Here is a 24,478-nt window from a genome sequence, read left to right on the forward strand (position 1 = left end):
CCCTTACTATTAGCTATTAGTGCTAATAGCCACTGTGAAAGAGTCTGATTAGAATTTCGATCAAGTATTGAACGATTCTTTGAAACAAATCGTTTTAATTCTAGTGTTCTAGTGATTCAGTACAGTGAAAAGAATGACCATATCCATTACTAGGCACAAGCAGTATGAAGGGAGCAAACAAGTGGGTAAACGCTGAGAGACTGAAGTTATTCTAAAACGAGTCCGCCGTATCTGCAACGAATGCTAACAGCATTTGTGAGCAAAGCAAGCCGGCATCATGCAGTCAAGAAAAAGAGCGTGTTGTGTAATAAATTAATTATTTCTCTAGCCTCATCAAGCCCCTCTTGTCCAATCAGAAAAGTGAGGTCAGAAATTGGGTGAACTCAGTTGGCCTGTTATGAACTAGACTGCAGAAGAACTGAACAAAGCCCCCTGTGACATCATGCATTGATTTTCTTAATAGTGCTTTAGAAGCCTCTTTCCTTTGGTGCTTTATATAATTTAGTAATTTAAAAAGAAAACAAACAAAGACAAAACAGGCAAAAATAAAGACATTAATAAATAACAGTTGTTACAGTTGTCCTGGATGTGAAATTCAGTCATGGCGACTAGAGCCGTTTCATAAGCACATGTTTAATATGTTTATTTCTGCTCCAAATCTTTACATTTTAACATGGAGGGGGATCCAGGGTGATTGACTGACATTTTTCTTAGCTCTGCATCAGCTTCAGCATGAAGGTTGGAATGTTGGCCCTTGGTTAAACACTGGAAGTGACAATGGGACACGTCTGAGCCACCATATCAATCTGAGCCGGAGTTCGTAGCAAGGTGCTCACATGCAAAAGAGAGAAAGATGAAAAGAGACGTGCCACTCCGCATTTTCAGTGACTCAGATGTCGGAAGAAAAAAATTTGTCATGTTCGTCATAACATCCAAGAACTACGGAACAGTATCAGGGCCATGCAGGAGAAAAAATATTTGAGAGGGGAAGATTTTTTTTATTGTGCCCCTGCTCTCTGCTTGTCCATTCTCTTTCCTGCCTCGTTTTAGTTTTTCTGCTCAGTTTCTGTAGCCAATGCTCTCAGTTGTGGATTTCCTGCTTCTTTGCAGTTGTTTTAGGTTTGATTAAACCTGTTTGTTTTTTTTAAACTCCTGCTGCCTCAGTCTTCTACGTTTGGGTCCTGCTCCAATCACCACACAACACACACACTTGTTGATTAATTAAACATTAAATAATTAAGTGAATTTGATTTCAATTCAATTATAGCGTCTCCAGGCGCTTTCCAGAGACCGAGAACACGACACCGGAGCAATTGTTGAATGAACAATGGCAGATAAAAACTCCCCCAGTGGGAAAGAAATCTTGAGCTAAACAATAGCAAGGAATAAAACCCCCCTTTAGGAGGAAGAAACCTGGACCCGGACCTGGATCATAATAGTCCATGTTACAGGCCAGATATCAGTTCCACTCAAGGTGACAAAACCTGCTTATCATTTTTTGAAAAGATCCATGTCTATAGATGATATTCTGGTATGATAACCTTCCTGAGTGGGAGCTGGATCAGAGTTATCAGCTCAGGAAGTTAAAACCCCCTTCAGAAAATGACATTTTAGATGCTGCTGCATATCCTGGTTTAGACTCATGTACAGGAAATCTGTCAATATTTCACTATATTGTCTTTGGTATCATTTTAATCATTCATTCAATCTAAGATGTGAATCTTTCTGACCAACATAGAGGTCACTGCAGCTCTTTAAACTATAAACAACACACATTTTTACACCATTTTCGCCTAAATGATATACTATCTTTTATCCCTGTGTCATCTAGGAACAACAGAGACACAAAATACAAAAACTGGAATACTCACAGGACCATAAGGATTCAGGAAATGTATCACATCTTAGCTTGAATGAATGCTTTAAAGGTCTCCTTTAAAATGATACCAAAGACAATATAGTGAAACATTAACAGATTTCCTGAGTCTAAACCAGGATATGCAGCAACATCTAAAATGTCATTTTCTGAAGGGGCTGGGTAACTTCATGAGCTGATAACTCTGATCCAGCTGCCACTCAGGAAGGTTATCATACCAGAATATCATCTACAGACATGGATCTTGTAAAAAATCATAAGTAAGTTTGGTCACCTTGAGTGGTGCTGACCAGTGAAATGTTGGGCTCTGGCCTGTGGACTATAAGGGCGGAAAGATCAGCCAGGAAGAGCAGGAAAAGAGGGATCAGAAAGAGAAGATGAGGAACAGAGAGAGGAGAGACACAGACATATTGTCAAAGGTACAAAAGACAAGATATATTAGTATTAATTATCCGTAAACTGGAGAACAAAGAGTTCTATGTACATATGACTGATACAAGGTTAGTGGGTGTACTTCTATATAAACAGGTGTAGACAGCGACACTGGGACGGTAAGAGGACGGGACGACAGGACGACCTGCCAAGTGCTGATTGATGAGCAGCACTTGGAAGCGACTTACTATCTCAACTCCTCAAGTCATTTTCCACACACTGCTTCTGTGTTTGAGTGTAATTTTTACACGGGGAAGCTTGTCATGTACTGCTGTTTATGTGGGGTTGTATTTACCCTACCTTATAGATCTAGTTGAGCTAAGGACTTCTCTTATAATGTATGAGGCACACAACAACCTACTTCCTCACTGCATTCAGGAAATGTTTTCACCCAGAGAAAGTCAGTATGAACTCAAGGGAACTTGTATGTTTAAAAAAATAAAGGTAAGGACAAACTTTAGAAGTAGATGTGTTTCTGTTAAAGGGGTAAACTTGTGGAATAGTCTCTGTGATGAGCTAAAAATGTGTAGTTCTATCCGCAAATTAAAAAAAAACGTTTAAACTTAGGGCAACTGATAAATATAAACTATGACCAAGAGCAGCTTCTCCTGTAAATCCTCTATATCACATGCTTTTGTTGTAATTGATCTCTGTAATACTTTTTATTTTGATTTGTTGTGATGTATTGTAAAAAAGGGTAGGCATTATATAAGCTACGGCTTCAGTCTACACCTTTTTTGGTTCATTTATTTATATATCCAGCTTTACTGTGGTGCATGTTTTGATTGTTTTGATGAAAACTAACTAACTAACTAACTAACTAACTAACCTTCAGGTTGGTCAGGGCCGCAGGATTATTTATTCAGACCTCACCAGCCTGCATGTTTTTCATTCCCCGATTGTAGCAGACTGGCCAACTTGTGTTGTGAAATATAGATTTCCACCCCCCCCGTCACCCCTTTTTATGTATCCTCTCACGGTAGAAGGGCTCCTGTCGAGGTGTGAGAGTCCGCGTGTGCTTTTGTGTGTGCGGAAGACGGTGAAGGACACGTAGAAGTTTGTGACTGCAATAAAACATCATTTTCAAATTATATCTGTGAGGCAAAAATATGCTGCAGGCTCACCGGGCAGCTGCAATGCAGGGTTTGTCACTCAGTGTAAAAAAAGGCCACAGGTGAGGCGCATATGAAAGAAATATCATCATAATAGTCTGAGCTGTTCTGCAGAACAGTCAGAGTAGCTTACATTTATGTTGCTGGTTTGGACTTGATCATATTTTGCACATGAGAAGTATATCCGAAAGAAGGTGGAAAAGTTTCAAAAGACTGTGTAGGAGGAGCGAATGAAAAGAAACCAGACTGCAGCGTAAGGAACTAGAACAGCCAACAACTCACACATTATCATTCTCAGGGAAACGTAGCATCTCCCAGCGCCGCCGTCTGGAGTAAATCTTTAACTACCCAGAATCTTCAAATGCCGTCAAAGTAAAAAAAAACAAAAACAACCTTATTAAAATGTCCAAACAGCATACTGGATTACATCTCTGTTGGGTCCTACAACCCCATGTGTGTTTTGTTCTGCCTCACTTTTGTGGCCGCAGGCCTTATGACCGCACACCGTGCCTGTTAAAGCAGGTCTGCTGGTAGGGATGTAAGAAATAATCAATTCAACACCAACCTTTGAGATGAAAATATACACACCCCAGCTGGAGAAGGTTTTTCTGTCTCTAAATTTCCTGCTCTCACGCTGGTATGTGACACATTTTTAACAAAACTGGATAGCATATGATAAAGGGAGAATACGCTGAGTCATGCTTCTATTGATGTTAAATGTGTTATCCATTTTCTCAAACCCTCCTCACATCAAAGAACAGATTTTTTGTCATTAGTTACTTTTTGTCCCTTTGAAACATTGTCATTGTGTGGCACTTTTGTCCCGTGTCCCTTCCATCCTTATTTTGGTTTAGGGGCCATAACAATTACGTATTTTTATAACAATCCTCATGAAGAAGTGAACCAGCTTCAGACCACTGAAATCCTGACTGAAACCTGACATTAATTCACTCGGCCACTAATGCCCCTTTTGCACTAGTACCACCTCAGCTCGGTTCTACCCGTTTTGCCCTTTTGCACTAGGGCTGAGACGGGTAGAGCCACTCCAAGCCGATACTTATTTCTGTAACCATTTCAGCGAGGATCTATAGCGGGCTGAGCAGGGACTATTTCCGACGTCACCACCCTCCGCGCCAGTGATTGGTCGGGGGCGGGGCCGTCAGACGTTTGAATCAGGAAGCGGGAGTCAGAGCGAGAGCGACCCGCGGCGATTTTATTATAAAGCGCAAAACGTCTGTTTGGTGATCCAACTCTGAGGTGCAGATGTTCATAAACCTGGTGGCTGACGAGATAATTAAAAAAGGGACGTAGACTGGCTGTTTTACTCTCTGCCGCTCGCGGCTCCAGCTGATTTCTCATCAGCGCCGACATGAACAAAGCGGTTGCGCAATCGAGTACGTCACAGCAGCTTCACCCCAACCTGCACACTTCTCCCCTGGCTATGGAAAAACAAACGGGTAGAGGCGGGTAAAGGCGTGACGAGCCGACTCGGGCCGAGTAAGTCCTAGTGCAAAAGTGCCATAAGTCTCCTCCTTTAAGAGGCTCCTGAACTATTACGGCCAAATATAAAGGTGCTCATCACCGTGCAGTGCATGAACCGGGACCGTTTCCATACTTTACTACACTAGTCAACCGCCTCAAGTGGAGCAAAAGCACACTTGCGTGTCATGCAAGAACTTTGAACAATATCCATTTTTGGCTCAAGAAGACTGATGAAATGTTTAGATACACTTCAAATGCTGACTACTGTATCAGCATGTGCTGATTTTGCTGAAATGTAGAATCCACTATCCACATTATGCATAACTGCTGCAGTTACCGGATGGTGGGGTAATTTATGGTATGCAACTCACCATTTTATTTTACAAACTGTATCCCAAAATGTAATGGGGCACTGCAGCAGAAATCATTTAAATTTGTAACGTAGCAGTGATTTACAATTGCATGCTATGTATGTGTTAGTGATTAAAGCCTACATCTCTTGATGCACTTGGATACATCTACGGTGAAATACCATTCACTCCCAAGTGAGCCGACCAGGAGGGATTAATTCCCGGCACTAGCAGTAGCCCACTCCTTGCCCCTGATGATCCACAGCCAATCTTGAGGCCTTTTCTGCAGCTTCTGAGGCCTTATGCCGGGCAGACACTGCGATTGTCGGCTTGTTTTGAACCGATTTTCCAGTCGTGCGACTATTTTTTGGATCGGGCCGGATTTCGACCCAATCGTTGGTTGTGCCTCGTGCAGTAAACGTGGAGTAACGACGAGAGATTAACACCTCACGACGAGAGAGTAACACCTCACGACGAGAGATTAACACCTCACGACGAGAGAGTAACACCTCACGACGAGAGATTAACACCTCACCACGAGAGTTTAACGCCTCACGACGAGCTCCCGATCACAAATCGTGTGCTCGCAAGAAAATCAAACGTGTTTGAAATCCTGGTCGCTCCTCGTGAAGGAATCACAGTTGAAGCAGCTATGACCCGATTGGAATCATCCTTTCGCAGAGAGCATGCACAATCTCTGATGTCACATCAAAAACTATTATTTGTAGTTTAAAGTGTTGCAAATTCATATTACAAATCATGTTTTAATAGCAGAAAAAAAAGGCCGCATTTCCCACGTCTGCCCAGCCAATTCCTTGTCCAATCACGACGTTGTCAAACCCTGCACCCCACTTCAGTGGGCATAGATTATATTATCATAGTACTAATGACAACTGCTGTTGTCAGTTTGCAGCTTCAAAAAGAATCCTGGTGTTCCTTCCAAGTTGGTTTTAGTTTAGTAAACCTCTAAACACTAAACTGTACATCGGGGCTTGTGACCCTACATGCAGGATGCACATTCTGCAGAGAAAACCACTCGCATGCATGTTTTTGATAAAGTATAGATAGTTACCCAAGCAGCCTGTCTTTGTTTTTGTCCACATAAGTTGGAGGAACGTTCGATACGACCACCTGCATGTCCAGTTGGTTCACAACTGACACCTGCATAACAGAAAGCAATAGTAATGTAAGTAAAACAGGGAACATTCAAACTGAACAACTCTCTACGTGATCTGAGCAAAGTCACGTTATGACATTTTAAGTCATTCTGATAAAAAAAGGTTTCTTTCCACTTATTCATTCATCTTATTACAGAAGAGCTGAATATAAGGTTGTTGTTTTTTGTACATTAAATATGTTGAAACAAACTTAACAACTTATTGGACATTTCCAAAGTAAAACACACACACCACTATCTCCGCCTTGCCGCTGTGTCCTCGGCCGTAGTTGTCTATGGCAACCACCTCAAATTTAAAATAAGACCTCCTCATGTTGCGGTACATGATTGCGGTCTTCACCACGCCGCTGTACGGCTCGATGACAAAGCCGTCTTTGCTGTCTCTGGTGTCTTTGCCAGAGGGAGGAGGAAGGAGCAGCCGGTAAATCATGGAACTGAAGTTCCCCGTGTCTTTGTCCAGAGCCTGGAGAATGAAGAACAGAGCAAGAACAAAGGTCAGAGTTCTGTTGGAGGGTCTTTCCATGATGAAATCAAGACTCCGTAGTCGGTTAAAGACACCCAAACACGTTAAAGGTAATGCCATGATGGAGGGAAAACAAAAATAGTTCTTATAAGCAGAGAAAAAGAGACGGAAACAGAGAAAAATAAAGGTATTTTTTCTCAAAAATCGGCAGTGCGCCCTATAACCTGGGGCACCTTGTGTATGAATTCTTGTTGTCTTACTGACCTCAAACCAATTTAAAGTGTTAAAAAAGTCTGTCCGAATGTTTTAGTGCAACTTTGGTGAGTGATGAAGCCGCTCCGCTTGATTGATGGTCAGACCATTCAGCTGACACATTAAAGCTGGATTATGGTTCTGCGCTACACCAACGCAAAGCACACGCCGTCACCGTGACGCCATCGAGAACCTTCGGACTTCTCCAACACTCCATTTCGCTGCGGTGGAAAACCCCCCGCGACCGCTTTTCCTGAATGGTTTATCCGACTTTTTCCGGTCACAGTGAATCAAAGAGATAAGGACAACTATTGTACAAAAAACCAAAACAAAAAAAATCACACACACACGAAGAAAAGAGCGCTGAAAGTTCACGAACTGGAAACCGTAAATGAGTTGCTACCAAGCGAACCAAACACAGCCTCTCGGTCTGCGACCTCTTGACGCGTAGTTACAATTTTTGGGAGGTGCACGTCAGGCACGGCGTGGCGTGCGCGACGCGGCGCAACCTGCGGCGCAACCTGCGGCGCACGCTCGGCGTCGATTTAATGCAGAACCATAATCCAGCCTTTAGAGTGTTAGATAACTAATTATGTCGTGCTGGCAAGCAACCATCGTCCAACATCTAGTCAATGTTACCTTACTATTATTAGACGTCAAGCCAACGTCAGGTTTTTAGCGTAAACCCAATTTTCAAATCTATATTATAATCCAATTATAATCAAAATGTTGGACTACAACGTTGTTCCAACCTCACACTAACTTAAGGTGCCTGCTATCGCTGGTAACGATGAAACAATCAGAGAACAGGACGTAGTAATAAGCTTACCTAATCTTACCCGCCACTTTTTATTCGTGGATTCGTGGAAGACGAATGATTTAACATGTGAGTGTATTTTTCTATTTTAGTTACAACTGAACAATATTCTGAGTTATTGTGAATGAGTTGAATAAAGTTCGACTTACCAGACTGTTTTGTTTCGCTTTATATGTTTTATCATGCGCTTCATAACCCGTTGCGCCTTATGTACGAAAATAGACCCGTACATTGATATTGGACCTTATAACACGGTGCGCCTAATGGTCCGCACAATACAGTAATACATTCATAATCAGGTATAATGTCACTCCCAATTTTAGGTGCGATTTATATAAAACTTCACCAATAAATATAACTCAACCAGTTCCGTAAAGTCTGCATATTTAGATGAAATGTATAAAGTTACTAAAGAATAAAGAAAATCTTTTAATATGCAGACGTGTAGAAAGTCATCTTAAAGATGTGAATATTCTGTATGAACCCTCAAGAATAATTTGCTCTCAGAATGCAGGCTTGCCAGCGTCCCCAGAGTGTCCACGTTTTCATATTTTCATGCTCCTTCTCAGCAGGGTACGAGATGCTGATACTGAAAACTCTCTGCGCTTTTTAAGTTTCGAAAGTGCTCATAATTAATTCAGTGACTTTTATGCGACATTGCTGTGATATTGACTTTAATATTTTGCACTTTTAATCTTTTGTCTTAGCTTTTGAACGTGTATTGACCGTTTTGTACTGTTTCATCAGTGGACTGGATTGTAACACAAATGCTACAGCGTAAAACAACATTTTTCCTGCACTGTCTTTATGATGTTTAATATTTACACTGGGATCCAATTGTTTTTCTTTTAAAAGCCTTGATTTTCCCCTGATTTTATCACTACTTTGACTACTATCCAGTGCCTGCTGAATGTATCGGGGGAACACAGCAACAAGGATGCACATCAGAGAGGCTCCACAGCGTAATAGAATCTCCACCTTGTTTGACTGTTGGCAAGATTTCTTTTCCTCTCGGCCTTTACTTGGGCAATAAAGAGTGTTGCAATTAATTTGGGAAGAAAAGCTCTTTGATTTCCATGTTCAAAGAACCGGAATAAGTGACTGGACAGCATCTATGGAGGTGCTTCCAAACATTTGTCCTCCTTGTGCTGCTTTTCTCAGCTCTGGTGTCCTTTTTTTGTCTTTCACCAAACTTGTCTCATCGAGGATGAAAAGCGCCGGCTGTTTTGTAGGATGTTCTTTCCCCAATCTACATCCACCTTCAAAAACATTTTCTTGAGTCCCTCCTTTTGATAATTTCCAGAAGTTTTATTTACATGATCAAGGACATTCATGCATGCTGATGTTCAATTTAGGGAGCTGAGTCATAATTGTGGCTGCTCGTCTGATTATTTTTCTTTCTTTCTTTCTTTTTTTTTTAAAGGCTCTAGTGGCCCTTTATTCAAGTTGCAGACAGGAAGGGGGTAGAGAGAGAGAATGGTGATGACATGCAGGAAAGGTGCGCAGGCTGGGATTCAAACCTGGAACCGCTGCAGGAGGACTATAGCCTCAGTATATGAGCCGCTTGCTTAAAACACTACGCCACCGAGCGGCCCTTCTTTTTTCTTTTAAGCTGTAATCTAAATTAATCAGAGGTGCAAATATGCATTTGTGTACTAGGTGTGTTGTACTAGTTGGCCCCACTGAACTCTGGGCTTTTAAACACTGTTTTTTATGAAACCACTGATCCCCATCAGCAGCTTCTCCACCGGTGCCTGAAATGCAGATGTGTCTCTATTTTGTGTTCTTGCCTCATGAAATAATCAACAGCTGATGCTTTGGAATAATAGGCCAATTCCAATTATCTCAAAATGGTCAACAAACGCAGTCTGGGACTTCATTCCTCTGCTAGAGCTGGATGAATAATTCCTGGATTCAGATCCAGATCCACATTAATACTTAATCTGATCTAAATTGGGAGCTTGCCCCACCTGGAAAAGGTAAAATCATGTAAATTAGTCCATAGCTTTTTGAGAAACCATACCAACAAACCCTTTAAACCACTGGCCCCAGTACCATGAGTGTGTTCTCAGTGGAACTTACGTCTAAGTTTATGCAACTTTTGGGATAATCCCCCAGCGAAAAAAAAACCTCACAAATGAAGCCATTTAACTTAGAGCAGTTTTTGAACAAATCATAATCCCGGATAAGGTGGAAATCAGTCATTTAGAATAGATTAACACAAAATAAAATGGCTCAAGTGGGATAAGTTCCAAAAAAGCGAAAAGACCTAAAGAGATCGACTCTTGGAAGAGCTCTCAGACTCTAACACGCTGAAGGCATGACAGTCACGCATGAAGCCATAAGCAGATCAAAACACGGCCCTGAAAACTCACACAAAACTCATTAAAGCACAGGTTCACACAGATGTGATGGAATTAGTTATAGTTGAGAGACACCACTGAGACTGGAAAAGTCTATTTCGTAAACTTTCTATCCACTTTTTATCTCACTCACGCTTTCATCTTGATCCCCGCAACCCTGAGCATCTCCCCAATCATCCCCCTCCGCCATCTGCATCCACGCCAGGCACTTGTGCCTTTTCTGTCTGATTGTATCCAGTCAATTTGCCTCTCAGCTGGATGTGATGGAAATCTTTATCAAACGTCAACCCTCTGCCTTTAACTTCCAGATGTACCGCCTCTTTGTGTGAGGATCAAAGTTACAAGCGGGCAATTATTTCTCTAAATAAATCAGATGGCAAGCAGGTTCATGGGAAGCAGCTCCAGCCAAATAAATAATAAAACTAAAATATTTAGCCCCCAAAGCACGCTCTGTGGTATCTATGAATATAAAGAAGTCAAGCTGAACTTGATTGTGAGCCAAAATAGCAAGAACATAAGATCTCAGTGACTTTGAAAGAGGGTTTATTGTCAGGGCATGGATGGCTTTAACTTGCTATCTCAAAGCGTGTTTTAGATTGGCTGGTGGTCTTGTAAAAAAGAGACGGCTTACATGTTGTACATATTTATAGCTCTTTTGGTCATGATCTTTCTGAAAAGCTCCATTTCCACTCCCGTCTCATTAAAGTTTCCTCCCTCTAAAGGCCCAGTCTGTTGTGAGGTCGCTGCTCGTTCTTTGTTTGACATCTGCCAAGCTCCCTAGTGGGGTAACATTACGGAAACACGTTACATTATGATGTTATTACCATAAGAATTATCAGTAGAAAACAATATACAGGACTGTCTCAGAAAATTAGAATATTGTGAAAAAGTCCTTTATTTTCTGTAATGCAAAAATGTCATACATTCTGGATTCATTACAAATCAACTGAAATATTGCAAGCCTTTTATTATTTTAATATTGCTGATCATGGCTTACAGTTTAAGAATACTCAAATATCCTATCTCAAAAAATTAGAATATTCTGAGAATCTTAATCTTAAACTGTAAACCATAATCAGCAATATTAAAATAATAAAAGGCTTGCAATATTTCAGTTGATTTGCAATGAATCCAGAATGTATGACATTTTTGTTTTTTTAATTAGTTTCATTTAATTAGATCCAACAAATCCATTATTCCTTCAGTTACAATTGTTGAAATTTCATGAATTAGTAGACTATAGTATTCTTGCAAATTATGTTTAAAGCTCATAAAAAAACTTTACCAATCAACATTCAGAAAAGATTTGAAAAAAGAGAAAGCAAGTATAACTTAAAAGGAACAGAGATTAAAAAAAAAAAAAACAAGATTCAGGACTAAATTGATGGAACGTTGTGTTTCTGTGAAAGGAATCAGTTTATGGAACAATCTGAATAAAGAAAACAAAGAATCCAAATCAAACATTACATTCATAAGAACAATCAAAGCCTGTATGTTAAGGAAATATAATGAAATATGTTAGTTAAGTTTGATTGACATACCCATAGCCGGCGGTAAATTTATTTATTTTAGTTTTTTATTTACTTAGTTGTTGTTTTCTAAATTTTTAATTTATGTTATTTGTACATTTATTTATTTGGAAAAAGGGGCAGATTAGATAAGATTGTTCTTCTTTCTGCTCCCTTTTCATTCACAATTTAGGAACGTTTGTGTTTGTATTGAATTGTTAGTTTTATTTTTGAATGAAATAAAGAATAAAATGAAAAAGTGAAATTACCTAAAAAGAAAACCCTTAATGACAAATGAGGCACTGAGGAAGTAGTGTTGGTTTGCAGGTATTTTACCTGCACCAAAGGCTGTATAAACACTAAAAGAAATGAAGAAAAAAAAACCTTCAAAAGCATACTCTTTAGCTCTGCAAGTAAAGTTTGGAATTTTTTGTTGAAATTGCACATTTAAAGCCACTTTATGTAAGAATAGCACTGCTGACCACAAAGTTCCTGTGATGGCCCCAAAACCAACCTCTAGCGGGACTAAGTGGTTAAAGATGTCATTAGTGCAGTATTGTCAGGTGGCTCTTTCTCAACAACACACTGGTAATCCTACATAGAGGGGTTGAAGACAACTTTATAGCCACTCTAAAGACAAGACTTCTCACAGACGAGCAACTGCAACTGTCCTTGTTTCAGCTCTGGCAGCACTTGTTTAGGAGGTTGTTTTGGTGGTGACATTTGAAATGAAGCTAATTGGATAGATTCGATCAGAATTAGAATAAGATTAGTTAGCGTAAGCTTAATGAACCAAGTCCAAGTCCAACCAAGTGTGCCTGCCCTGTCACTGCTTTTTGGATTAACTTGGGATTGCTTGGTGTCAGTTCTTACCAAGATGCCGTAGAGCAGTGCTTCTCAATCCTGGTCCTCGTGGGCCCCTGTCCTGCATGTTTTAGATGTTTCCTTGCATCAACACACCTGATTCTAATTAAAGGTCCCAATTAGCTTGTCATCAAGGTCTGCACAGCTCTGTTGATGACACAGGTACTTTTATCACGGTGTGCTGAAGCAGGGAAACATCTAAAACATGCAGGACAGGGGCCAACGAGGACCAGGATTGAGAAACACTGCCGCAGAGGAACATATCAGAGCCGGGGGGCGGGGCATATGACCGGAGAGCGGGGTATGTGACCAGGGGTCGGGGTATATGACCGGGGGCGGGGTATGTGACCGGTGGCGGGGTATGTGACCGGTGGCGGGGCAAATGGCTGGGGGCGGGGTATATGACCAGGGGGCGGGGCATATGACCGGGCCCTTTGCAGCCTGGAGCCTCTCAGTCTCATGCCGGGCCACTTTATTAACAATTTACCACAAACTCCCATGTTCTTGCTGCCAGTGTGAGTCTGTGATTGTTGTAACTGTATCTACCTGTAAACCTGCTCCCTGAACAGGATGCAGCTTCTGTCGGCCCGGACCCGGGGATGAATCTCTGCTAACAGCGTCAGGTTCATCTCCCACAGGTGGAGGATTAGAGCCATCAAAATATGCGTCTAGCTCAGGCAATTTGGCTTTTTCTTGCTCCCCTTTTTCTTTTTCTTTGGGTTTATCGCTCCACTTTTGTGTTTCTAACTCCCGCTCATGTTTAGGCAGCAGGATTACTGAGCTCTGTTGACAAGTGATGGATGATGACGTATGACGTTGATAGACGGCTGTTGATGACGAACCATTTTACTCCCAGCTCCCCCTGAAGCCCCGCCCCTGCCAAGATGCCGTAAAACTCTGCATTAAGACAAAAAATAAACTATAAAGTACTACCCAGAACTAATGGATAACTTCACACGGTTTATCCAGATCTTTTTGTACAGTCTAGTCCAGGGGTCGGCAAACCAAAATGTTCAGGTATTGGACCAAAAACACAAAAAACAAATATGTCTGGAGCCGCAAAAAATGAAAAGTCTTGTATGTATAAGCCTTAGAATGAAGGCAAATGGCGAAAGGTGAAATGTCAAGAAAAAAGTCGAAATCTCGAGAAAAAAGTCGAAATCTCGAGAAAAAAGTCAAAATGTTGAGAACAAAGTCGAAATGTCGAGGAAATAGTCAGAATTTTGTGAAAAAAAGTCGAAATGTCGAGATTAAAAAGGAAAGGAAAAAGGAAGAAAAAAAGGAAAAAAGGAAAAAAAAGGTCAAACATTTTTGAAAAAGCTCCAGGAGCCACTAGGGCAGCGCTAAAGAGCCGCATGCGGCTCTGCAGCCGCGTTGCCGACCCCTGGTCTAGTCTAAGTGCAGGACGGGATGGGACTGTCTGCAAGAACAGTAGTTCTACAGAGGATATTACAGTAGGGTTGCAGTGTATACACCCTCATTATAAAGATGAATGGACCCCTGAGAGCTCATGCTCAAATGAGTCATCTCTTACCATACTTTTGACAAATGAGCATATGTGTAGTGTACACCAAGGGGACAGTGCAGGACTTTATGCTTTGCCCCCTACAGTGGGTGAATGGAGTCTCCTTGTACCCTTATGGAGGAAGAGTCATTGCAAATCAATACAAATGAGTGATCGCCGTTCGTCTGAGGTGCAGGTTTTACCTTGATAAGAGTGGTCATTGCTATAATGATAATGATGCTCTAATCCACAGGCCTTGAGGGGTCACGGGCTGATTTGATGATCATGAGCTCATGTTTTCATGCTGTGACTCATTACTTTGGGTGTTTGCAGCAACCAAGATACTTGCAGATTTTCTCCACTCATAAAAATTTGATTTGAAATGTGACTCGTTGCATGCAGTCGTTTCCTCTCATCTGTCCTGTCACTGTGCAAGGTCTAATGAAGTAGGAGTGTCTAAGAATGATCTTAAAAACTATAGTTAAATATTAATCCACATCCTTCTCTGCAAAAAAAAAAAAAAAAAAGAAAAAGACTTTGCCTGAGTCTCTTGTGGCATCCAGGCTCATTAAAACATGTTTTGGTATTTGTAGGATGAAGTCTGAAAGAAGGAGCCTCTGTGACCCATTTTGGCTTCACAGCAATATGAAGGGTCTTTTGAGTTAGGTATTTAAAAAAAAAAAAAAAAAAAGAAAAAGAAAATGTTAACTGAATTTTCTGTAACGAAGGAACGAGAGAAGAAACAGGAGCCAATCCTAAAGCCTGAATTATGGTTCTGCGTCAAACCAACGCAGAGCACACGCCGTCACCGTGACGCCGTCGTGAACCTTCGGACTTCTCCGTCACTCCATTTCTCCGCGGTGCAGTACCCCCCATGACCGCTAATTCGCAATCTTTTCCTGAATGGTTTATCCAACTTTTCCGGTCACAGTGAATCAAAGAGATAAGGACAACTATTGTGCAAAAAACCAAAACCAAAAAAATCACACATACACGAAGAAAAGAGCACTGAAAGTTCACGACTGCTTCAAACTGGAAACCGGAAATGCGTTGCTTCCAAGCAAACCAATCACAGCCCTCTCGTCTGCGTGTGGTCTGCGTCGCCTCCACGCGTAGTTACAATTTTCGGGAGGTGCACGTCACTGACGGCGTCACTGACGGCGTCACTGACGGCGTCAGTGACGGCGTCAGTGACGACGTGTGGTCTGCGTCGACGCGTAGCCTACGCCGTAGGCACGGCATCGTTTTGACGCAGAACCATAACTCAAGCTTAAAGCAGCACAATGTAACTTTCAGCTTTTGTTGAGTTTGGCGGCTCCTTCAGACAAAAGCGGTAGTGCTTTACCAGTAGTGTGGAAGGGTTCCTACCATCCACCTCCAAGTTACATAGTGCCAGTGTAGGCGATACAGACCCCCTCAGACGATGACAGAGGTTCATTAAACCTGTTGTACATTGATGTACCATCAAAATGACTCTGGAAATATTATATTAAGGTGGAAAAGTTACATTGTGCTGCTTTAACAGTAAATCCTATTTATTTCCTGAAATGCAATTCAAACGTAGCCACACAAATCTACACAGCTACTGTAAGCACTTACATACATATGACTAGTTTGACCGTGAATATTCATAAGTCAGTTTTAGTACCTGCACTTTCAAGACCGAGGTGAAAGTTTTGGCGTCTTCTGCTACTCCGCCAATGTAAAGAGGTCTGGTGAACACGGGTGGGTGGTCATTCTCATCCTGGACATCAATGAACACCTTCGCTGTGTTGGCTAGAACACACAAACAAAAATGAAAAATGACACATCGTGACACACTTGTTCTTTGGTGAGCAGGGGTACATGCTGCTGCAGTGACATCTTCTCCAAATTTAAATCTGTATTGCAACTTTACAAACTTTGCAAACATACAGATATCTACATTCAGTTCTAATCTACTCCGGGCTGTTTATCAGCAGGAAAAACCTGTTTAGCCTCATGGAACAGGAGATAAGGAAACACCAACAACACACAACATTCCTGCATCACCTGCAACAGTTATATTCCCAATGAATGCTGTCCTCCTTTAATGGCTTTCTGCTGGTAATTATGTCACTTTTTGATCATTTTATGATCAAAAGTTGTTTAAATTGGGGAGCAGCTGATGGATATAAAAAAAACAACAAATCACCAAAATAAGAACCCACTGAAGACAAGCTAAAAAGGAGAGATCAAGGATGCAGAGCAGGGGAATAATGGGGAGTAAGAATGAATAAGTTTTAAGCATTCTTTCTAAGCATTGTGAGATCCCTGAGAGGCAAAGAAAAAGTAAGCTTGCGTCATTCAAAGGGGACCTACTATGGCATCTAATGTCTATTTAACAGGCCTTGAATGTCTTAAAAACAAGCTTTTGATTGTTTTTTCTAAATAAATTAGAAATTCAGCCTCTGGGCCATGTATTTATCTTTACCGTTTCTAACCTCCTTCTCTATGCAGGATTCTGAGTGGGCGGGGAGACTAGGATGATGAGGCTCTGTGCTGATTGGCTGCCTGAATGACGTAGCAGGGGAGGGCACAAGGCCTCGCTCCGGGGAGAAGAGCAGCCGGCTGCGTACACTATTAAGGCTGATTTATGGTTCCGCGTTACACCAACGCAGAGCCTACGGCGTAGATTACACGGCGACGCGTAACGTACGCCGTACGGAGCGCGTCCCCGCATAACCTACGGCGTAGGCTACGGCGTAGGCTGTTGCTCGCATTGAAAGCCGGTTGAAATCGCTGTAGGATACGGTCATGGATGAGGAACGGTTGATCCAGTTAGTTGAAATGAGAAGTTATCTCTATGATTCCTCCTCATTTCACTACAAAAACCTCAATAAAGTGGCAGCTGCTGGAGGGAGATGGACAGAGAGGGTCTGATGTCACGCAGTGCTACGATAGTCGGACGCTCGCATGCAGTTACACGGTTTTATAGTTGTGGACGTGGTTTGCATTTTGGTTACGTAACGAATCTGAACGGCTCGTAGAAGTCACATGACACTGGACGGATCATCCGGGCGGCTGTACAAGCAGAATTTAGTTGCTTTCCTCCTTCTCTGAGTTGGCAGGCTGAGGGGAGACCACTTTATAAATGTTAAAGCAAGAAAAAACCTGGTTTTCATAATAGGTCCCCTTTAAGGGGGAGACGCTGGGAGTATTGTTTGGAGATCTGGCTGCAGGAGCATGATCAGCCCTCCAGAGCTTCTCAACATGGATTTCAGATGTTGGACCGAAGACGTCAGATGTCTGAGCAACAGCTTTAATGAGGGTGTTAATGGCGCGCCTCTGAACCCCTGATCAAAACTGTTGGATGCAACTTTCTGTCCATCCTCTCTACTGAGAGAGAGCTCACCCGCGTCACCTGCCGATGCCGCAGGCAACATATTCATCACTTCATCATTCAGGTGGCAGGGAAATAAACACAACAATCCGATCATAAGATCTCAGGACATTTCAACAACGCTTCGCTGCTACTCTTCCTCCTTTCTGACAGTATGCCAATTTTATTTATTTAATCTTTACTTTCTTGTTTTAATTTGATACTTTTCCAGTCCACTTTTATTCATTTATTTATTTTTACTGTAACCAAGCAGATTTAGTAACAAAACTGCCCAGTGATGAAGTCACCAGAAATGGGAGTAATGTTTGAGCGAGTGTCCACCGGTTGCTTGTCAACGTTTGCGTGCTGTTCACCAGCTGCTTCAGTCCATCAGAAACAGCTCATGAAGAAAGTGGTCATGACTCAATGATTCATTAACACAAGAACTCCTGGTTTGTTCAATAGTACTTCATCATCATGTGCTATAAAGGGAAGTACTTAATAACTTAACAATTCTCAAGTTAATTACTCTCCAGTTTCTAATTAATTAACCCTCGGGGACAGGGGACTCCATTTGTGCAAAATTCACACGTGTTCCTTCTGAGTGAATTGCAGAAAGCACCTACCACACAGAAATGAGGAATATATCACATGGAGCTGCACAACTTGTTCTTTCCGATACATCTAACCAGCTACTTTGTTGAAGAAGCATTGTTGAATATAATATATCCAATAAAGATGTAACAAATGCTTTTAAGATCAAGCTTAAAAATGTCCTGTTTCGAAAGTGCTTATAATTAATTCACTGATTTTTATCTATGGAGGTGCCTCCAAACATTTGTCCTTGTGCTGCTTTTCTCAGCTCTGGTGTCCTTTTTTTGTCTTTCACCAAACTTGTCTCAGCGTTTGTTGTGGTTTGGTATTTTAAGGACCCAAGTGCAGGAGAGAGAGGGAGGCTGGAGGCAGGAGTTCTCAAAAACAAAGGGGATTTATTCCACAAAAAGGCTAAAACAAGGCGCTGCAGAGCAGGATCAAAAAACACAAAACTAACAGGGATCAAGGACCCGGAGCACATGGAGGGAAGAACCAGTACGGACCGACAGGGAACCAAGGAATGACAAGACAAGATATACTGAAGGGATAACGAGACATGACGAGACACAGGTGCAGAGACAATCAGGGCAGATGGGACACAGGCGGGGCAAGACAGAAACTGAAAGTCACAAACTGGGGGGGGAAGTGTCAAACCCTGACAGTACCCCCCCCTCAAGGGACAGATCCCAGATGTCCCCAGAGTCCTAACCCAGGGTGGGCGGAGGGGGCCTGGAGCAGGGCCCAGGCCACACACGGCCAAAGCTCCGGGGGCCGCCCTCGGGACCGAGCAGACCAGCGAGAGAGCTCGGGGGGGCGTCCCCGAGGCCTAGGCCTGGGTCTTGCCGTGGGTCTTGGCGGGGGGCGTGACGGGAATTCTTGGCGGGGCTCTGAGACTGGACGGGGACTCTGGAACATGGCGGGACTCTGGAACATGGCGGGACTCTGGAACATGGCGGGACTCTGGAACATGGCGGGACTCTGGAACATGGCGGGACTCTGGAACATGACGGGACTCTGGAACATGACGGGACTCTGGAACTGGAGCAGACAGGATGCGGGGAGCCGGAACAGGAGCAGACAGGATGCGGGGAGCCGGAACAGGAGCAGACAGGATGCGGGGAGCCGGAACAGGAGCAGACAGGATGCGGGGAGCCGGAACAGGAGCAGACATGATGCAGGGAGCCGGAACAGGAGCAGACAGGATGCGGGGAGCCGGAACAGGAGCAGACAGGATGCGGGGAGCCGGAACAGGAGCAGACAGGATGCGGGGAGCCGGAACAGGAGCAGACAGGATGCGGGGAGCCGGAACAGGAGCAGACAGGATGCGGGGAGCCGGGACAGGAGCAGACAGGATGCAGGGATCCGGGACAGGAGCAGACAGGATGCAGGGAGCCGGGACAGGAGCAGACAGGATGCGGGGAGCCGGAACCGGAGCAGACAGGATGCGGGGAGCCGGAACAGGAGCAGACAGGATGCGGGGAGCCGGAACAGGAGCAGACAGGATGCGGGGAGCTGGAACAGGAGCAGACAGGATGCGGGGAGCCGGAACAGGAGCAGACAGGATGCAGGGAGCCGGAACAGGAGCAGACAGGATGCGGGGAGCCGGGACAGGAGCAGACAGGATGCGGGGATCCGGGACAGGAGCAGACAGGATGCGGGGAGCCGGGACAGGAGCAGACAGGATGCGGGGAGCCGGAACAGGAGCAGACAGGATGCGGGGAGCCGGAACAGGAGCAGACAGGATGCGGGGAGCCGGAACAGGAGCAGACAGGATGCGGGGAGCCGGCGTCGGGGGGCAGAGGATCCCCGGAGCTGCCCGAGTGGGGACCCGGGTCCGTGGTGCTGGCTGCGGGGGTACCCAGGTCCGAGGCGCTGGCTGCGGGGGTACCCAGGTCCGAGGCGCCGGCTGCGGGGGTGCCCGGGTCCGGGGCGCTGCCCCCCCCCTAAGGGACAGATCCCAGATGTCCCCACAGTCCACATCCAGGGCGGGCTGGGGGGGAACACGGGTCCTCGGAGCTGGCTGAGGGGGGGCACGGGTCCTCGGAGCTGGCTGAGGGGGGGCACGGGTCCTCGGAGCTGGCTGAGGGGGGACACGGGTCCTCGGAGCTGGCTGAGGGGGGTCCGGAACCATCACCGGAGGAGGAACTCGAGCAGGAGCTGAGGCGTCCAGGACCACCGCTGGAGCCAGAACAGGGGGCGATGCGTGCAGGACCAGCGCCGGAGCAGGAACAGGGGGCGATGCGTCCAGGACCACCGCTGGAGCAGGAACAGGGGGCGATGCGTCCAGGACCAGCGCCGGAGCAGGAACGGGGGGCGATGCGTCCAGGACCACTGCTGCAGCAGGAACAGGGGGCGATGCGTCCAGGACCACCGCTGGAGCAGGAACAGGGGGCGATGCGTCCAGGACCACCGCTGGAGCAGGAACAGGGGGCGATGCGTCCAGGACCACCGCTGGAGCAGGAACAGGGGGCGATGCGTCCAGGACCAGCGCCGGAGCAGGAACGGGGGGCGATGCGTCCAGGACCACTGCTGCAGCAGGAACAGGGGGCGATGCGTCCAGGACCACCGCTGGAGCAGGAACAGGGGGCGATGCGTCCAGGACCACCGCTGGAGCAGGAACAGGGGGCGATGCGTCCAGGACCACCGCTGGAGCAGGAACAGGGGGCGATGCGTCCAGGACCACCGCTGGAGCAGGAACAGGGGGCGATGCATCCAGGACCACCGCTGGAGCAGGAACAGGGGGCGATGCGTCCAGGACCACCGCTGGAGCAGGAACAGGGGGCGATGCGTCCAGGACCACCGCTGGAGCAGGAACAGGGGGCGATGCGTCCAGGACCCCCGCTGGAGCAGGAACAGGGGGCGATGCGTCCAGGACCACCGCTGGAGCAGGAACAGGGGGCGATGCGTCCAGGACCACCGCTGGAGCAGGAACAGGCTGGGGCTGGTGCTGACGCTAACGCTGTCGCTTCCCCTGGGGCTGAGAACCCCCGGGCCCGCCTCCAGCCAGGCGTGCTCCCCAGAAGGGGGGAACAGGCTGGGATGCGTCCAGGACCACCTCGGGAACAGGAAGAGGTGCGTCCAGGGCCCCCACCGGAACAGGCTGGGGCTGGCGCTGACGCCATCGTCGTAGCCTCCCCTGAGCCTGCAGGCTCCTGGGCCCACCCAGAGCCAGGCGTGTTCCCCAAAAGGGGTCCCAATACTCCCCCTCCTCGGCCCGGCGCAAAAACTCCCTTAACGAGAGGCGCTCTCCAGCTGGGTCCATTGTGGTCGGTCCGTTCTGTTGTGGTTTGGTATTTTAAGAACCCAAGTGCAGGAGAGAGAGGGAGGCTGGAGGCAGGAGTTCTCAAAAACAAAGGGGATTTATTCCACAAAAAGGCTAAAACAAGGCGCTGCAGAGCAGGATCAAAAAACACAAAACTAACAGGGATCAAGGACCAGGAGCACATGGAGGGAAGAACCAGTACGGACCGACAGGGAACCAAGGAATGACAAGACAAGATATACTGAAGGGATAACGAGACATGACGAGACACAGGTGCAGACACAATCAGGGCAGATGGGACACAGGCGGGGCAAGACAGAAACTGAAAGTCAAAAACTGGGGTGTCAAACCCTGACAGCGTTCAGCTCATACAGGATGAAAAGCGCCGGCTGTTTTGTAGGATGTTCTTTCCACAATCTACATCCACCTTCAAAAACATTTTATTATTGAGTTCCTCCTTTTGATAATTTCCAGAAGTTTTATGAAAAGGAAACTTAATCAGATTACAAAATGCTGAAAGAGATATTTCATGATCTGTGGTGGCCTTTTTTTTTTCTTTTAGCTTTCGTATTTATTTATTTATTTATTTTTTATTTTAAATAAAGCATATATGATAGTCACAGGCAGCTCCAGCAAAATACATTGGAAATAATCAAGGACATTCATGCATGCTGATGTTCAATTTAGGGAGCTGAGTCATAATTGTGGCTGCTCGTCTGATTATTTCTTTTCCTCTTCGGCCTTTACTTGGGCAATAAAGAATGTTGCAATTAATTTTGAAAAAAAAGCTCTTTGATTTCCATGTTCAAAGAACCTTATTCCAGAATAAGTGACTGGACAGCATCTATGGAGGTGTTTCCAAACATTTGTCCTTCTTGTGCTGCTTTTCTCAGCTCTGGTGTCCTTTTTTTCAGCTCATTTTGTAGGATGTTCTTTCCACAATCTACATCGACCTTCAAAAACATTTTCTTATTGAGTTTGGGCTTTTAAACACTGGTTTTTATGAAAACACTGATCCCCATCAGCAGCTTCTCCACCGGTGCCTGAAATGCAGATGTTTCTCTATTTTGTGTTCTTGCCTCATGAAATAATCAACAGCTGATGCTTTGGAATAATAGGCCAATTCCTGGATTCAGATCCAGATCCACATTAATACTTAATCTGATCTAAGTTGGGGGCTTGCCCCACCTGGAAAAGGTAACATCATGCAAATGAGTCCATAACTTTTTGAGAAACCATACCAACAAACCCTTTAAACCACTGGCTCCAGTACCATGAGTGTGTTCTCAGTGGAAAAGTGACACAACCCGTTTCATTTTAACTTCCTGCTGATATTTTAGTCTTATTATTTTCCATGATCACTTTTCATTCTATTGTTTCTCAGGTGTTTAATGGTGGAATAATTATTGTCAAACTCCTTGACATCAGTTTCAAGTGGTCAGTGAACAAAAGACAAAACATTAGTATTTTGTTAATACTATGGCAAAAATATTGAAGGAAATAAAAAAATCATGAAGCCAGTAGAGTATCTCCCATCATGGCTTTGTAAATGTAAAGTGGATAAACATAAAGGTTAACTTATATCTTACTTGTGTATACGTGGGTATTACTTTATAATGACCATTCCAATGAGCTCAAAAGAAATTATATTATAATTAACCTGAAAATAGCCTAAAATTATAGCCTATAATATTAAACATTTACTAATTATTAACTATGTCATTACTGGAAATGTTAAACATTTATGAGCCCAGGTGTACAATGATACCTCTAAAGACCAGTCTGAAAGTCAGCCATAGAAAAATAAGAAAATGTTCAATGTTTGGTGTTACGTCAGCAGAGGTGTCAAGTAACGAAGTACAAATACTTCGTTACCTTACTTAAGTAGAAATTTTGGTTATCTATACTTCACTGGAGTAATTATTTTTCAGACGACTTTTTACTTTTACTCCTTACATTTTCACGCAATTATCTGTACTTTTTACTCCTTACATTTTAAAAACAGCCTTGTTACTCTATTTCATTTCAGCCTTTAAATAAAAACTATCCAGTTAAATTGCTCCATCCGGATAGAGTGAATTTGGTTGTGGTTGTTTCAGATGTTCTTGTCCAGTTTTGTTCTTACATCCGTTCCCTCAGATTCCTGCAACTAAACTTGGATGTACATTCCAATAAAGGTTAGGATAAATGATAACATGCCTCTGAAGTTTGACTTTTTGCACCATTACAATACTTATAGGCAACTAGTCATCATATCTCCTGCTCTCTGAAACACATGTTAATGCTCAATAGTACACATATATGGTTCTTTAATATATTTGCATTATACTAAGATGCATTCATTTCAATGGCTTTTGTCCTTAATGGCTTTTTTCCCCCTTGCATTACTTTTACTTTTATACTTTAAGTAGTTTTGAAACCAGTACTTTTATACTTTTACTTGAGTAAAACATTTGAGTTGATACTTCAACTTCTACAGGAGTATTTTTAAACTCTAGTATCTATACTTCTACCTGAGTAATGAATGTGAATACTGAAGACACCTCTGTACGTCAGTCGTTGTGATTTAGATCTGAGCAATCTGCTCAAGTACTTGAGATATAAGACACCTCACTGGTCCCAACTTCAAAATTGAAGATATTTTGACTTGTTTAAGGCCTGTAGCCAATATAAGTTCTTGGACAACTGTCACCTTCTTTCACCATTCTGACTTTGACTAGAGAAAAAAAGCCCGACAGCGCTTCCAGGAAATTAAAAGAACATTCCAGGGTTACACCAACTCTGCAGAAGGTGAAATTAGTCATAAGGAAAGAGAACAAATCCCAGGATGGTGACGTTTCCTTTTAAGAATGAAAAATAAAACAAACAAACATAACTAAAACACATGCAGGTCCAACCATTAATCCGCTCACAACAACATCCTCAAGACACTGGGGAAAAATGTTTAGCCGTTATCCGAACTGTCTCTTGTTTCCTGATCAGAATGCATAGCTAAAGAATGAGTGATTTGGCCACGACTACAGTGGTTTGTTGCTTTAATCCCAGCAGAATTCCCAAAACCAAACAGTTTCAATTAAATGAG

General features: G+C 44.0%; 1 protein-coding gene across 1 annotated transcript in view; it reads right to left on the bottom strand.

Annotated features, from left to right (window-relative positions):
* The window catches only part of LOC133419473 (protocadherin-15-like), a 447,680-nt gene that overhangs the window by 74,679 nt on the left and 348,523 nt on the right, over positions 1-24,478 (bottom strand). The window contains exons 29-31 of the mRNA XM_061708668.1: positions 15,849-15,976; positions 6,662-6,892; positions 6,325-6,413 (exon numbers count right to left, since the gene is read on the bottom strand). Coding sequence (XP_061564652.1) covers positions 6,325-6,413; positions 6,662-6,892; positions 15,849-15,976 — 448 coding nt within the window. The remainder of the gene's footprint in view (positions 1-6,324; positions 6,414-6,661; positions 6,893-15,848; positions 15,977-24,478) is intronic.

Source organism: Cololabis saira, chromosome 19 (genome assembly GCF_033807715.1).
Source record: "Cololabis saira isolate AMF1-May2022 chromosome 19, fColSai1.1, whole genome shotgun sequence".
NCBI lineage: Eukaryota > Metazoa > Chordata > Actinopteri > Beloniformes > Belonidae > Cololabis > Cololabis saira.